This window comes from Apis florea, unplaced genomic scaffold, assembly GCF_048593485.1.
Source record: "Apis florea isolate Af1SG1 unplaced genomic scaffold, ASM4859348v1 contig_3367_pilon, whole genome shotgun sequence".
In the NCBI taxonomy this organism is placed as follows: Eukaryota; Metazoa; Arthropoda; class Insecta; order Hymenoptera; family Apidae; genus Apis; species Apis florea.
Window position 1 is genome coordinate 4936237 of NW_028256746.1, and position 16878 is coordinate 4953114.

The 16878-nt window shown below is 43.1% G+C and overlaps 1 protein-coding gene across 2 annotated transcripts; it reads right to left on the minus strand.

Annotated features, from left to right (window-relative positions):
* Positions 1-2208: 2208 nt before the first annotated feature.
* On the minus strand, positions 2209-13001 carry hbn (aristaless related homeobox homeobrain). Of its 2 annotated transcripts, none has more exons than XM_086911865.1 (5): positions 12505-13001; positions 7861-8150; positions 4338-4425; positions 3137-3634; positions 2209-3059 (listed from the first exon to the last, which is right to left on the minus strand). In XM_086911865.1, the coding sequence occupies exons 1-4, from the start codon at positions 12575-12577 to the stop codon at positions 3171-3173; spliced, it is 915 nt and encodes a 304-aa protein (XP_086767991.1). In that variant the 5' UTR covers positions 12578-13001; the 3' UTR covers positions 2209-3059; positions 3137-3170. The 2 variants fall into 2 exon arrangements, with proteins under 2 accessions (XP_086767991.1, XP_012344573.1); XM_012489119.3 differs by having other exon boundaries at positions 3183-3634; positions 12505-12980.
* Positions 13002-16878: the final 3877 nt, after the last annotated feature.

A 16878-nucleotide genomic window follows, 5' to 3' on the forward strand; every position in this document is an offset into this window, starting at 1 on the left:
AGGACAAGGTAGACGCGTTGGTGGGTGTCGCAGGCGGGAAAAGAGGGAGTAGGAGGGGATGGAAGTATGAAGTGAGCATATTACTATTGAGAATAAGTACCTGGCTTCGAGATGGTGGCTGTGCTCAGGGGGAGAAGGTGGGGAAGGGGCTGAAGTAACGGCACACGGGGGTGGTACGTTAGGGGTACAAATGGGGTGGTACAATGGGCACTAATGGATCTCAAGCCGCCGCGAGAGGCGCTGCTTTTAATCTAATTGTCCTTCGTAGCCGTCGCGATCGCGATCAGTGGTATTCAACTCTGATCCCTCGTCCAGCTCCTTAAAACATATGATTATGCGCGGAGGAAAAAAAGAAGAAAAGGAAGGAGAAAAGAAAAAAAGAAAAGAAAAAAAGGAGGAGGAAGGCGGTGGAAAGCGATGGAAGATAGCGGAGGAAACGGACAACGTCTCTACTCGTTTTCGGCCCTGTTCCGCCGATTCTTTCCGCGAGTTTTTCGAAAAACGCCGCGTGAACTTGTAATGCGGTAATTAAATTCCAACGAATAATAAACGCGTTTATTAAATTCCTGTAATGGACCGTTTTATTAAAAATTCATTACATTCGGAATATTCCAAGTCCGTACCGAGACCGAGCAATTCGCAATTTTTCACGCCGTCGACGTATGCGCGAAGCACCGTGCGCCAACCATCGCGCATTACACTCGAAAATGAAGTTTTTCGACCACCCTTTGTTTCCTCGTTTTACATCCATTTTTATATCTCGCGATTCGAACCCGAGCGAAGAAAATACCCGAGTGAAGGAAAAAATTTGTCAAACGAACGATGTTGTGCACAATTTTCATCCTCGAGTTTGACCTTTTGAACGATTATCGATACTCGAGCGCATCGTATGGAAAACATATGGTGTAGGTGTAAACGCTTACGAATCGACATCGGTGAGTGAAAGCGGGGCGAGAGTGGACCTAGAGCGTTTCTTTCTCCTTCTAGAGGTTCCATTTAGCGGAACTTTACAGCATTATGCGACACGGTCGTTGAGCTAAAATGCAAGGGGAGAGAGGAATTTCGAAAGCATGCTCCTTCTAATGTTTCGAATATAAAATGTCTGGGAAATATCTCGCTACCATTATTCTTAAGTATTTCCCTCCAAAATCCACCATCCACAATCTATTTTGTTGTTGTACCTGTTCGCGTTTAGATTTATAAAAATCTCGTCAAGATTCTTCCGAACAAGATAAATAAATTTCATCGAATCAAGACTTCGATCGGCGTGCGAAAAAACTCGATGGATTTGCGTTCTCCAATTCGTCGAAAAGTTGAGAAGCGAGGAAACGCGAATATAAAAAAGAAAAAAAAACTCCCACGACTCAATGACGAAGAGAAAGACGGGGGGAAGGGGGTTGGAAGAAGGTTGGAATATCAGAGAACAGAAAAACTCGGCCAGGAAACAAAGCACAACATTTCCCGCAAACTCGTGCGGCGTTATCTGCCCGATCTTATCGAGTCGCAACGATGACGATCGTCCCGGGGCAGGTGGCGCAATAATTACTTCCCTCGGGTCCCACCCCTCCGCGTCGCCGCAGCTCCGTTCAATAACGATAACGATAATTGTCGCGCGGCGGTGTCGTCGCTACGCGCCTCGTCCTTACCAAAGATAAATTTCTGATAAGCCGTATAAATTGGTTGGATTGTAATTGCCGTTGTGCGTGTTATACACGAGGACGGGACGAGGTGGCCACGTGGGAAGGAATGAATCGAGCGAGCGAATAATCGCGGTAGGTGCGATTAAACGGGCGCACCGCGTCCGATGTTTACGGGAAAAGAGTCCGTGGGAATCGAAGCGCCCCGTTTCCCGCCCTTACGAGGGCGGAGACCGCAGCAGGGACCAGCTGCCGATCTGGAATTCAGGAAATCGTCGTCGTAACGAAATCTTTTCTTTCGTGATTAATGACGCGGAAGCGATTTCGTCGCGTGTTAACCGCGTTAACCGTGGTTAACACGCACGAGCGCGAAAATTAGGGTTGGAAAATACGTCTGGCGAAAATAAAAGAGTTCGTTTACGCGATTCCTTGCGTTGCGAGGCGATCGGCGAGGGAAGGGAGGGAGAGAGATTTGGTATGAAACTGGATTTATTGTTGGTTGTTGGTTCGATTTCGATCGATTTTTGGTTCGACGAAGATGATCGGATAAATGACAAGTATGATAAATCTTAGTAGCGTCATATATTTCTCTCGAGATAATTAATTACCTACATATTTACATGAAAGAAACTATACGTGATCTATATATAAATATATATATATATGCACGTTTGCGTATGATACATGTATGTTACAAAAATTCTTCTTCGTTCGATAGTAGTCGTTTATTTCTTGTTGGTTTCTGTAAAATCGGATTCTTCAAAAAAATTTTTTCCATTTGTCCCGTGTTGAGACATTCGTTTTCGATTACCAAATTCGTCGACGCGAAAAGTCGAGAAAATATCGGGAACAATCTTGTGCGTTTTTGAATCGAAATTACCACGTTACTACTTTATGATTACCACTTTAAGAGTGGCGAAAGGTACCAAAAATCTAGTAATTTCCCAAGTCACATAATTGTCCGCGACATTTATTCGTTAAACCCTCCGATATTGCATTTTTATTTTCAAACATATTCGTACAAAGACCGTATATATGAATTCTCAACCCAAGAAAGGAAAAATAATAATAATAATAATAATAATAATAATAATAAAATGTGAAATTTTAAAATGAAGAAAAAAAAAGAAAAGAAAAGGTAACCTAAAATCGTCGAAAAACCGCCAGCGGTTTTCACTCTTCTCGTAACCAGCTCAAAATGAATCGTATCCGTAGAGTAATCTCAGACAGACTAGGGTTTGTTGCGTTTCGTATCAGGAATCCTAATAATCGCGAACGAAATTCTTCAGAATTGAGAAAACCTCTCCGTATTCTCTCTTCGTATTCTCCACCCACTTATCATCCATCGTCCATGATTTCACTCCCTATTGCTTCGCTACGAAGACAAGGCATCGGCGTCTAAATCCCGTGAATCGTCGACATCTTCGAAAAAAAAAGAAAGAAAAAAAAAAACGTTCATCCAACCATCCAACCATCCCCCCCCCCCCACAAATATTTACATCAGGCTATCGATAGATTCTTGAAATTTCACAGTTAGTTATCCACCTTGCGTAAAACCTCCTCCGCCTTCACTCGAAGCACCTCCGCGCTCTGCCGCCTGATCTCGTCGTCGGACGAGGCCGAGTCTTCCTCCTTGTCGTGCTTCGAGCTCAAATTTTGCGGGAGATTCTGCACGCCGAGGTTCAACGGGTGTCCAGGTATGTGCGTCCCTAGCGTGTGCCCGTTCACGTTGTTGTGGTTGAGGGTCGAGGCGGGGTTGAGGCCGACCGGAAGGACCGTGCTCAGCGAGGCCAGGTTCTGCGGAAGGGGTAGGCCGATGTACTGCGAGAGTATGGCGTGCAACGGGGGCAACTTTGGCGCGCTGGCCGGCCACGGCGGTGGGAACACCGGAGGGATGAACCAGGGAAAGGCACCCGCTGGTCCTCCCGATGGATCCGCACCTGGCACACCGCCGGCGGTTTGGAGCAGGCGGGCGTGAAGGGACAGCTCGTTGACACCTGCAATCACACCGTTTTTGCACCGATTTTTACTTCGTTGTTTCGAAGTTTTTTTATTTTTCTTTTTTTTTTTTTTTTTTTTTGCCCGCCACGGGGTTGCTTCGAAGGGAGAATTAGCATTTCGCGATCCAACTGCGTCTTTGTCTTTTCGATCGTTTGTCCAGGATCAATTGGCTGTTGGTTGGGAATCAAAGGAGGAGGTGGCTCTGATCCGTGCCGTTTGTTCTATCATGGACACGTTCCCTCCCTCGGTCTCGGTTTTATCGAGATCCACGTCCGTTTGTTTTACACCGACGTCGGAATTTGGTGAGACTCGAGGAAGAAAGAACTTTCTTCTTTCTTTTTCTTTTTCCTTTGGACAACGTGAACTTTCGGTTTCGGTATCTCGATGTTACGTAAGATCTTATTGTTGTTATCGAATCGAAAATCGTTTTAAAGAACGATTTGAAAAAGTAGTTTTAAGGGGAAGGAAATTCGAAACCTCTTGTTCATTTAATTATGGAACGAGTTTCACGGAACTCAACGATCGAATATCCGATGAAAAATTGAACGAGCAAAGTTCACGACACTTAAACGTAATTGACGCCGATTTCATCTTCCCTTGTTGTTCCTCGTCTTCTCGCGTATTGATTAATCGAGCATCATGACTCGCAGTTGAATCGGAAAATCGAACATTCTAAAAACGAGCATCGAAATAACTTACCACTCTGCTCCACGTGCATGAAATTCGTATCCCTTCCGAGCACTTTCTCCTTCTTGCGCCATTTCGCGCGTCGATTTTGAAACCAGACCTGAAACAAGGATAAGCAAAAAAAAGCCGATAAATCGTAAAAAAAACCTTGGATTCAGATTTCAAATAAAAATGAAAACCGGTTAAAAAGATTAAGAACGGTGAAATAAAATGAAGTAGTAACGAGTAATTTTCTGATTTTCATTCGAGAACGACGTCCCGACGCAATTTTCACGACCCATCGTCCCCTTTTATCCCTGAGGAGGGAGGGGAGGAATGACAATCGTCGCGTAAAACGATCGAATTATTTCTTGGAAGAAAATACGCGCGCGAGCGACGCATGAGAACCCCAAGCGGCCGTATCAGAACCAGCCAACAAAAGCTTGCTCTCGAGGTTGATTAAGCTAATTGTTAACAATTATCCTGATTTCCTCCGTACCCCCGAGTGGAAGCAACCCCTGCCCTCGCACCTCGCCGCCCCTTCGAAAACCCCTGGCGCACCGCTGGCCCCGTTGCCAGTATAAATGCTTTCGCTTTCCGGCTGGGCTGCTCTGATTTTTCGTGGCCACCGCCAGACCCCGCGAGAAACAGACGAGAAGGACGAGGGAGATTGCGTTTTACATCCTGCCTCTATTGTGCAGGAAAATCCAACCCTCTTTTCAACCGATAGACAACGTCCGTTTGCGGATCGATCCGATAACGCGTTGATCGTTCCATCCGATACTTACTTACTTCTCGATCGTTCTCCCTCCAACGTTTCTCCCGATCTTCTTTGGTCATTTCGAAATGATCGAGCAAAACGATTCGACGAATGTTACGAATGTGTGTGTGTATATCGTAATGAATAATTATTATTGAAGGGAAAGAATAGAGAGATCGTAATTGGCGAGTAAGTAACGAGATTTGGTGGAAATATATTTAAAGAGAAATTAGGAATATCTTTGTCGAGATCGTAAAAGTTGGGAAAGTGACTTGGAACGTTCGGTTGGAACGGAGGAGGAGCACGAGGAATGGAAAGAGGAGGACGTCGCGAGGCCGGGGCAGGAAATTCAATTGCCTAATTGCTGTTAATTATTTAATCGCTCCTGAATACCCCGCTAACGCCTAAGTGCTCGCAAACCTTGCAGCGCGTCGTTTAACCGACCCAACGTGAACCCGAAAGTTTGAATCCCCCTGTCTCTCGTCCGTGCAATCTCGGTGTAACGTTTCCACCACCGTCTCCACCGCAAATTTCCTGTCGACGCTCTCTCTTACTTGTTGAAAGCGCCGAGCGCAACATTTTTCCATCCGTGCAACAATTTCCATCCACTCCGATAAAATAATAATACGTATTAAAAAAAAGAGAGAGAGAAAAGAAAAAAGAAAATAAAGATTTTTCGCAAAAATTTACGAAAAAATTCGCTCGATTCGTATCGATTCGATCGGAAATGACTTACTTTCGGAAAGACGTCGTGGAAACGTATAAAAAGTGGTCTGACACTCGAATCGACGTAACAAACATCGTCGTGGACGAAAAAGCGAAAGGGAGAGATACGGGAGAGACGCGACACAAGTCTGTTGCGCTGGAAATGGGAAACGGGGCAGAAACGATTCGCGATTCCATTACCATCAGGTCCGATCGACGATCGAACACGATACATCGGCCGGCCATTAATACCGAAAAATGGGTAATTTCGCATCTGGAATTGAGGGCGGCGTGGGAGGAGGAGTAGCGGAGGATTTCCTAGATTGAAATAAAGTGGCCGTGGCACCACTGCGCCGCGGCGGATCATTTAGCGGTTTTGTCGAGCGACGGCCAATTGCCGGCATTGTCGCTTGGCTGTACCACAATGGGCCAATCGGAATGCTCTCTGTCTCTTTTCAACTGCACGCCACCCTTCGACGCCGGCTCCATCCATGCGACCCTTCTCTCTATACTATACACATGTACGTATACTATATCTATATATATATATATATCGATACATATATGTACATCTCTTTCTTGCTCTCTTCCTCCCTCTTTCGCTATCAACCCCCTCTTCCGTCTCGCTTCGATTTACCTTATCCAGCCGGTTCCGTTCTTCGTTTCCTCGTCACGCGCACACACGAGGGTGTCACACGATGGTTACCTACGCTAATCGAGTAACCGATTTCCATCCATGGAAAAGTCATAATTTATGGGAGCGCGGGGCCAATACCCCCGCGGCTCACACCCCCTCGACATCGTCGTCGTCGTCGTCGTCGTTGTCGTCGTTGTGCCGATTCCACGTCACGTAATCCGTACTACGTTTCGTGGATGATTAACAACGCGATAATTCGGATGGGGCGAGGCCCGAGGCTGATATTTATCGATGGTCGATAATAGAATTAAAGGAGTGGAACGTTTCCACCGGGAGAATTTGCTTTTTTGGAGGATAAAGTGCATTCGTAAGGGATGAAAAAGAGAAGAAGAAAAAAAAAAATGAACGAATACACGTCGACATCGACTACTTCGTTTCCCGTACCGTTTTTTAAATCGAAGTTTAATCGACCTAACGGGAAATGTTGGAGCCATAAAGGAACGCGTTAAAATATCGCGTGTCGAGATGCGTTTTCCTTTGAACTTTAGAGCTGATCAAACGGTTTATCGGTTCGAAAATTACAATTTTGTGCAAATTCTACATCCCTTTCCTTTTCCATTTTCCCTATTAATTATTATTAATTATAATTTTATATACTTTTCTTTTCTTTTTTTTTTTCGTCTCTTCGCGATTTTTTTCCTTCTTTTTTGGTATTTTTTTTTTTTTGTCTCTCTTCTGACTGACGTCAAAATATATATATATATATATATACACACAGCAGATGCTCTCTCACGACCATTAAAAGGCGCGGCTGGAAAATAATTTCAAAGCAGATTACGACCCCGTACGCTCTTTACCGTTCGACTGGCTCGTATGAAATTAATCCTCGTAGCACGGGTATGGTCTGGCGCGTCTTTCGCGAAATTACAGACGTCGAAGAGAAGCGGTAGATTTTCAGTACAATAGTGTGTAATTAGTTGAGAGGCCCACGCTGAGGTTGCGCCTCGTTCGGCAACGAGGTTTTCTACGTTTGAATATCATCGCTTGAAAATCTCGCCGCATCTTTGCCGTTCATCTTTACGAAGACAATTTCAATCGTGTTCACCGACCGCAATTTTATCGTATTTTAGTTAATACGGTTAAAAGATGCGACAACGATACGCGTATCTCGTTTTACATTCGGAAATATCGAATTTATTTGCGATATTTATTCGAAAGGAACGTCATAAGTATTTAATTACAACGACGAATGTTATAATTAATCTTATAATTGTATCCGTAACTCGAATATTTCGTTTCAATTTCCTTAGAAACAGATAAATACGATCCTTTTTTTCTTTGCCCGTGCAAGAAATAAAATTCGTAATTAATCCGATCCGAGAAAAATCCTTAATTCCGGTTAAGTCGTGAATGAAGAAACAAAAAAGGTATCGATGCATTTCAATTGAACTCACCTGCACCCTAGCCTCGGACAAATCCAATCGCATCGCGAGCTCTTCCCTGGTGAACACATCTGGATACTGCGTGTTCCCGAACGCCTTCTCGAGCTCGTGCAGCTGGTAGGTGGTGAACGTGGTACGGGATCTTCGAACCTTGCGTGGCCGATCCGATTCTCCCAGATTCAAACGATCCGACTCGCCCAAGTTCAAAGGATCGTGAAGGGAATCGTTCATTTGATGGTCGCTCAAATGGCCGAGCTCTGTGTCCCCTGTATCACCGATCGCATCGGACGACGTCGCGTGATCTGAGAACAGCAAAGAAGCGTAATTCATTTCCAAGTGAATTTCAATCGACTCGAAGTTTCCCTCCTCCTCTCTCCTCTTCCATCACGCGCAATAATATTTCCATTCGTCCACCCCCCTGGTTTACCATCATCATCGCAAAGATTGTAATCGCTTAACCAACAACCGACCATCGTCCATTCCCCCTCTCCTTCCGAAAGATCGTCGAACGAACAGCAAAAAGGCGTCAATCGACGAGATACGAGAAACGCGTGGCGGTGTTAACTTTTGTAACCCAGCCGATATCGATGTATCGGCGTAGTAACGCGTACAAACGAAACGGATGGCGTTAAAAGGCTGCGGGCGCAGCCAGCTATCGAATAGAATACGCGCATCAAACGATCCCGCGGACCTTCGATACTTGAACGAAAGAGAGGATCGGGGCGATTAAGCTGAATCGTCCGCATTGCCAAAACGAAATTGACGTCCCGCTGATATACGAGCGGGCGGCGAGGAGTAGCGGGGAGGAAAGGTGGGGTGCGAGGGGAAGGGTTGGAGATGCTGCGGGGCCGGTGTGGGTGCAATTTCATTTTTAAGCCGTGCAACGACTGGCGCCGATATACGCCCGATATACGAGGCGATCATGTCCGATCGGCGGATTTGCCAATTTTAAGCCTCACCCGGCGCTTCATTTTTTTGTGCATCCGTCTATATACGAAATATAACGCATCCGATGCGAGAGCCTATACATTATACGGTACGTGTACGGTCAATAGTACTTAAAAACCGTTGCCAGCCAGTGATTAGCAAATATCACGAGTGCATGTCGTACACCGTGTGCCTCCGCCTCCCCTCCCCCTTGTGTCACGATGCAACCCCTTGCACCAACCAACGTTGTAGCCAACGTTGTTGCACGCGCTCGTTTCTCCAACCCTTCCTTCCTTCCTTCTCCCGCCAACTTTTATTGCCTCTTTTATTGCTCCCCCCTCCCTCCCTTCCTTTTTTTTTTTTTTACGCTCCCTCTTTCTATTTCTCTTTGTATATCCGCTTTGTCGTATATTTCCTATAGTAGAGTATCGACATCGGGCCGAGTTTAAACAGCTCGTTAGAGCGTACCGCCCGAAAAAAATGTACGAACGTCGTTTTTTTATCTGCAACTTGGAAACGATTCTTATATAAATACGGTTTAGAGGCACGTGTTGATAATACTTTAGTCGACTCGCGAGAAAAGGAGGGATTAACGATAAGATGCGAGGGAAATGCGATCGAAGGAATCGTATCGATACATCGATTTGCGTTGGATCGGTATTCTCTTCGGTGAATAGAAGGAATTTATCGAATGAAAATTTCGTAATTCCTTCGTAACAGTTCTAACTCACCTTCGAACTGTGAGCAATATTTTAATATATATCGTATCGTTCGTCGTAATTTGATTAATCCCGCATTATCGTCTAATTAGTATTGGCGACGCTTTTGATCACGCGAACGAGGGATCTATATCGGCCACGATCCCGACTTACGAAGTTTCAATATCGGTTCTCTCTCGTACGATTCCCCATCATCCTCTTACACACGTTTGCTTGAACTAATTAGACACGCATCCACTACCCGTGCGTAATAACGTTAATCCTACTTTTCGGTGCCGGCAATTGTGATAAATTGCGAATGAAGCGAATCATTAGAATTGGCACGCATGCCGGCTGCGTTCAGAGACGGTGGAAGAGAGAGACGGGGATACGTGCGTGTACGTGTGCACGTAATCGCACTAACATTTACGCAAACAACCTACGGATAATCCGCGATGAATAGAGAGATTTTTATGTTTTCATGCTAGGGCACAATGGGGCACCCACTTGATGCCTAACTCTCCGCTGCTTTTTATTAAATCTACGACCCACCGATAGGGGTTGCGCCGGGGAGGGTGGCCCGGAAAGGCAATTCGCGGCGCGAAATTAAAGATTTATTTACCGTACCCGATGACCACATGTCTCGAACTTACTTCTCCACCGCCACGCTTCGCTAATTTCTCTACCTCGATCGAAATTATTTTATTTAACCGACGATATCGACGATTTTTCATTCTCTGGTTCGAAAATTTCTCCTCTTTCTCTTTGCAATGTAAGAATGTTGATTATATACCATATATTGTGAAAAGTCTTGGAACACTTATTGAAAAGGAGATCGATTCGATGGATATTTTGTGCGATTAAAAATGTCAAAGATGAGGAGAAACGAGTAAATGATTTAACAGGGAAGAAAGAAGAAGAAGATTCGTATACAAAGACCACGAAATATCTCGATTGATTTCCATCTTTCGATAATTTCTCTAGACGGCTGGCAATCGACGACGAATCGAATGTGTCGATCTGTAAGCGATACCCGGCAAACCGTATCAATGGACACTCGATGCCCGGTTATCGTCAGACGCATTAATTATGTTAGACGATTGTACGATCGAAATCCGCAAACACATCCTGATTTCTGCACGCCACAATCGGGACGGGCCAATAATCGGTCCACCTGTATACAGTGATCATCCGACTGTGTGTGTATTTGTGTGCCTACTTGTGTATCCACATGTATCACGGAACGCGGATAAGCAAGTAATAAGCAAATTCGTCGACAACGTATGAAAATTCGATCGAAGTAGTGGTAACGGTGTTAATTAACAGGTGATGTAGGAACGAAACGAAGGAATCGTATTTATGAATACGTTGGTACGTTTCCTTTGTTTCCTGTACTCGCTACACGGTACAACGAGTTCGGGATACTCTTCCTGGAGAAGATGTATATCGCTGGAACGGATTACGCAAGGTCCGGCTTTACGTTGAAAATCTAATAAAATCCTTAAGAGGGTTTACGGGTAATACGTTCACCGCTAAACTGGTCCGGATTATCCTTTACGGAGCAAAAAACTGGCGATACTCCAACGAGTATCTTGGTGGAAATTTAATAAGTGTAGCTTTACGCGGCTTGATTAATCTTTTATGGCGTATCAGAGTATCGAGGGGTATCAGCGACTACCGTTATTTTTTTCTTCTTTTTTCTTTTCTTTTCTTTTCTTTTCTTTTTTTTGCCACGAATCAAAAGAAAAAACGAAAGAAAAAAACAGAAAGATATTCGTCGCTTAATCGTTTCGTATTCTCTCGTAATTGAACGAAAGGAAAATACCGTTCTTTGTAACGTGTTAATCGTTAACGTCGCGTTTTAAAGCGTCTTTTGATGTCGTGCAATTGCAAAAGCGTGAGTGAGCGGGGAGGGGGGGGGAGAGAGAGAGAGAGAGAGAGAGAGAGTGAGGGCGGGGGGAGGGAGGAGGGGGGGGGGGGAAGAGAGGGTTCTCGTATATAGAAACGCCATAATTTATCGCGAAACAGCGGCACGTGGCGCGGAATTAGCGATATTACGCGTAATCATGGTTTTCTTGAGAAATCCATTGTTGCATATATTTTAATGAAATAATTGCGTGTTCGTGCGTTTGTACGACTCGCATGGAAAATAAGCTCGCAAACAAGTGTGTTCGCATGCAGCGCGCGGAGAGTGAGTAGCTCGCGTGCCGTTAAGCCACGTCGTAAATTTACATCGTGCCGTTGATCGTCGGTACAGATTCGAACCTCGACCTAATTAGCCTTTTTTCACGGCTGGCGATAATTAACGTAATGCGCGCGTAACGAATCGGGAGCTTAGAGGAAAAAAATATGATTTTCAACGTGGCCGTTACCCGTTGTTGTTTTCGCGTGTGAACGATGAAGCGCGTAATCGCGAGTGGGGAAGGGATGGGAGGGAACGGCGATGATCGATCGGGCGATCGATGTTAACGATTTTAAAAATCGGTAGAACTCCATTTGCTAAATTGCCACACAATTACGAAGGTCTATCTGATGCGGTGGTCTCGATGGGTTAAGATAGATAACCCACTTTGTTTTAGTTAGAAGGAAAATTATATTTTTTTTATCGCAATCGCGGCCCGATCGATGCGACAGCAATAAAATGTTGGTAAATGAGACCTTAGTTTACTTAACGATATTAGATATTAGATAATAATGCAATATTGCTCGCCGAGTTTATTGGCGGCGCGGCGCGCGGCTATTTTGCGGCGAGTAAATAGAAACTAGCAAGCCACGAACGCTTCTGAATGTCACAGACATTTTAAAAATGGTAATTACCTCTTAAGTATATTAAAATTATGTTAAACGAGTCGGGAAAAATAGCGACACTTGCTCGTATCCGATTAATCGAATTCTAATTACTTAATGAAAACGATATTCGACGCGATATTTCTTTCACGCGATTATTTAAAAAAAAAAGAAAAAAAAGAAAAAGAAAATAAGAGTAAAAAGATAAATAACACGAACGCGAAAAAAGAAACGAAGAGCTTACCTTCATCCTTCCCGTGTCCCAATATTTGATCGATGCTGTACACGTTCCTCTTTTGATTGTAAGTTTGCGCCATGCTTAAACAATCACTTGTGTCGAACTTCGGTCGAAAGATAATCGGAAGCGATGTTTCATTCACGATAATTCACTGAGAAGAGAGATACTCTCTCTCGTCCGGGATATTCCGGAGAATGGAGGAAATCGTATTTCCCGCTGTCCCTCCCGCGGACAGATGGAGCTTCGTGGAAGAACGTCCTTTTGGCGCGAGCAAAAGAAAATAAACGTACGTACGTATGTACGTACACGTTGTAGAGATATCGAAATAATTTGATTACACGCGTGAAGAAGAACTGAATGAACGGAGGCGCGAATCGAAGGATAATGAAACGGAGAAAGGGAAAAAAGGAGGAGGAGAACGATGTGACGGAGCGTCGATGTTCCACGCGTGACTCTCTGACTTCGAAAAGAAAATGCGTCAATCGACGGCGCACCACGAACTGGCTCGTCGGACATGAAAGCAGCCCTTAATATCGCATACAGCCGCCCCACCTCGCAACCCCTAACACCGCCATATTAGCCTCCCCGCCAATGAGGGCGCACGCTTCTCACCCAAAGCCACCCCGTACTCGGGGGTTGAATGAGACCTGGGCGGGGAATATTTTGCCCTTTCCGCGTAAATCCCCGGATTTTTTTCCACCTCCTCTCCTACCCCCTCCCACTTCTCAGAGTTCTTCCTTCTTCTATCCGATCCTCTTTCTCTCTATCCCCATCTTCCTTCCATCTGCCCTCCTCCCGTATCTCCGTCCCTTTCTCTCTCTTTCCCATCCTATCTTTCTCGCTTCCACCAATCCGTATTCGATCCATCGACGCGATGTTTCTTCTTCTTCTTTTTCTTCTTCTTCTTCTTCTTCTTCTTCTTCTTCTTCTTCTTCTTCCTCTTCTTCTTCTCTCGTCGAAATGTGAAATTATTTACCGCGTCTTCAGATATACGCCAATTCTTCTGGATCGCGATTAATTTCCTCCCTCTTCTTCTTCTTCTTCTTCTTTTTCTTCTCGTTCGATTTATTATCTGACCGAAAACATACCGTTCGAGATTTCTCTTTTTTTCCTTTCTCTCTCTTTCTCTCTCTCCTCCTTCTTGTTCTTTAAAAAAAGAAAGAAAAATTTGCACGATATCGTTATACTATTATTCATATCGAGTCATTCGATTTTTCGAAATTGAAATTTTTATCGTAAATTTTTATCACATGGCGCTTATCTTGTAAAACGTACACCTGGTTGCCTGCGACTAATTAAACGAACCTAACGGAAGCCTCAGGTAAAACCTGGCAAATACTGAAATCCTGTGGCACGAAACATATTTGTGAGAAACGAGGTCGTCCGCGTCGATCGGCCCATTCAAAAACTTTTCGAAAATTTGCTTACGATTATCCTTACTTATTCTAAGACAACGCCTTTCTCAACACGAGGATTAGTTTTGAAATCAGTAGTCTAATCTCTAATTTGCGGTTAAGGACAAAGAGAAATTGTGGTCCCAAAATCTTAAACACTCCTGTGTCATTCTGCAACATTTCATTCCTTCTTCTTCGAAATCTTCGTCCATAATCTGCCCCTCGTGACCTGTCGTTAATCCAAAGCATCTTTGTGAGGAATTTCAACCGTTCCTTCGAAAATCGCTGTTTCGTGTCATTTCGGACGTTGCGACGATCCATTGTCCCCCGATTAAACGTAAATTACATCGAATAATATTTTTATAATACTCTCAATTCGGATATTTCTTTAAAACAATTAGATATCGGCGCGTTTTCTAATAATTGTGAAAACAAAAAAAACTCGAAGTCAAGTTTGACCATTTTAATAACAATAATAAAATTCGATTATAATCACGTTTAATTGATTTCAATAATGAATTTTAATAATTTTGTTCGTTGTTCGTCGGGAAGAACGTTGGATCGCGTTAGAAGGTAACGCGATAAAGATGGCGGTCGTAAATCGTTATCGGCCAATAAACGGGTTTAAACATCGATTATTCGGATATCTTTCACGCCCAAGAGCGAAATAGTTCGTTCCTCTTAATTTAATGTTTGTCTCCGGCGCGTTCGCGTGTAATTTTACAAAATACGCGAACGTGAACGGCGCAGCCGTTTAAACGAATTTAACAGGCTTGTACGTTTAACAAAGTCGCGCAATTAAACGGTTAAATTTCATACGTATAATCGGGAAAAATTTGATCGTTACAGGCCTGTCCCTGGCTATTCGCCGATCGAATATTAAATTTCCGGGATTTATTTAACCAAACGGAGTATCTTCCGTCAATCACGTAAAGGTGTGGGTGTACAGTGTGTCGTGTCCCATCCCTCCCCTTTTGTATAGTGGACTTTATAATGCAAATAAACCGTGGCAGAGGGGACAGGAAAAGGGGGTTGGGCCTGGGTCACTGGCTCCGCGTTTCGTCACGCTACAAACCAGATTTTTGGGAATATCGCGGTACCGTATCGCCGGGGAAAAAAAAAATATCTCTTACACGGATGATTTTGGAAACAGAACGCTTTGTCGACGAGAAACGACGTCATGGTTTTACATACATACGAAAGCAGATTATTCGGTGCAGAGGGGGGGAATGGACGATGCATATGAACGTTATATTAAAAAAAAAAAAAAAAAAAAAAAAAAAAAAATAGAAAATTGATCTTGCGCGCGTAAAATGTATCGCGCGGGTTAAAAATCGATCAGAGAACGATGATTTTTTATGAAACGATATTTTGCGAAATGATTATCCTCGATGTAATGGATGGACGAACGAGGGTATCGTATGTATTTTAATCGAGTGGAGTATTCGTTCAAAGTTGAGAAGGAAGGATGGTTAATGGAACGACAACGTGTCAAAGTGTCCTCGCTCATATCCAAGAAACGATGTGAAAGGATGATCCTTCGCAAGTAGATACTTGAACGGTTAATTCTATACAGATGTTTAACTCTTCTTCTAACCGTAATCGTTGATCATTCCAGATGTGTAGAACGAAATTAGGAAGGTAATTAAAGATTCAAATATTCGGTAATCTTAAAATTAGCAAGATTATACGGATGATTCATTATCTAGCTAATCATTTTAGGATTCGCTTGTTAACTACTACCAACTTTGTAAGCAAGATTAATTTTTATGTATATTATTAAAGTGATACATTTGTATAATGACAATTTGTAAATAAATTTACAAATAACGAGATATTTTGCAAATTGTTCGCAATAACAAATTTGTTAACGGAACAAATAAAATTTTCTGAATAAATATTAGAAATTGCGAATCATTTAATTATTCCATATTGACGTTAAATTATAAAATTTAAAAACATGCATGACATGTTGAATTGTCAATTTATTGATATTATTAGTTAATAAATTAACGTACAAAAGGGTCCAGGGTAAAAACTATAGGTAAAAACAAGCAGAATTTTTCTCCGAATTCATTTCGACCGACACCGCTTTTGTTTTTTATTTGTTTGCGATGCTCATATATGGAATTGTAAAAAATTAAATAGAGAGGGGCCACGATATCGAATGAGATATCGAAAACGTGATGAGTGAACAATTTTTCAATAAATTTTCAACAAGCAGATCCACGATCGGTAACATAATAACCGAATGTGACCCGATGAAATGACGTTACATGAACACTGTCGTGTAATTAACAAGAGATTGACAATCAGATAAATTTCCACGAAATCCTAATTATTCTTTATCCTTGAATCGGATAACCTTGAACATCTTTGGAAAATCCTCCTGTTGTCATTATCCAACGTAGATAATCTTCGTCTTTAATGAAATAAATCTTACTCAAATTCACCTGTATCCGACAACCAAAAATTATTCACAACTTACGTTATATTTCTTTAAATCACATATATTAAAGGATGAGAAAGCTTCGACGAGATTCCGAGCTCGAAGTAGAAACATTAAAATTTCTTTCCAATAAATTTTCTTTTCTTAAACGAGATATTATTTACTCGCGGGAATCCGATCATGCGTTAACCGACTTTGTATCATCGATACACAGCAATACAGAAATCGATGAAGAAAAACGAAACGAAACCGAGAGAAAGACAGACAGCTCCACGAGCCAGTTCTCCCTTCTCTTATAGTTTTCGTTACTCGCGAAACGATATCTCGAATAAAAGAAAAAAGAAAAAGGAAAAAAGAGAGGAGAGGAGAAGTGTTCCTTTGATACGATCGAGAGGATCGGAGAGGGGATAGGAGCTGATAACTCGTGGGTGTAATTGTTATATCACTGATCGAAAGTAGGGAGTTGGGTGAATAAAGAGGGAGCGAGGAGGAGGGGGCAGGCAGGAAAGGAAGGCATGCGAGGCGAGATTCTACAAT

Excerpts from the sequence above, each read along its gene's own strand:
- hbn (XM_012489119.3), bottom strand. The coding sequence starts at position 12,577 with ATGGCGCAAACTTACAATCAAAAGAGGAACGTGTACAGCATCGATCAA. Across the intron at positions 3,635-4,337 it reads CATGCACGTGGAGCAGAGTG|GTGTCAACGAGCTGTCCCTT; the intron begins GTAAGTTATTTC and ends GTGTGATTGCAG. Across the intron at positions 3,060-3,182 it reads CGGAGGAGGTTTTACGCAAG|ATGTCGACGATTCACGGGAT; the intron begins GTGGATAACTAA and ends TTTTTTTCGAAG.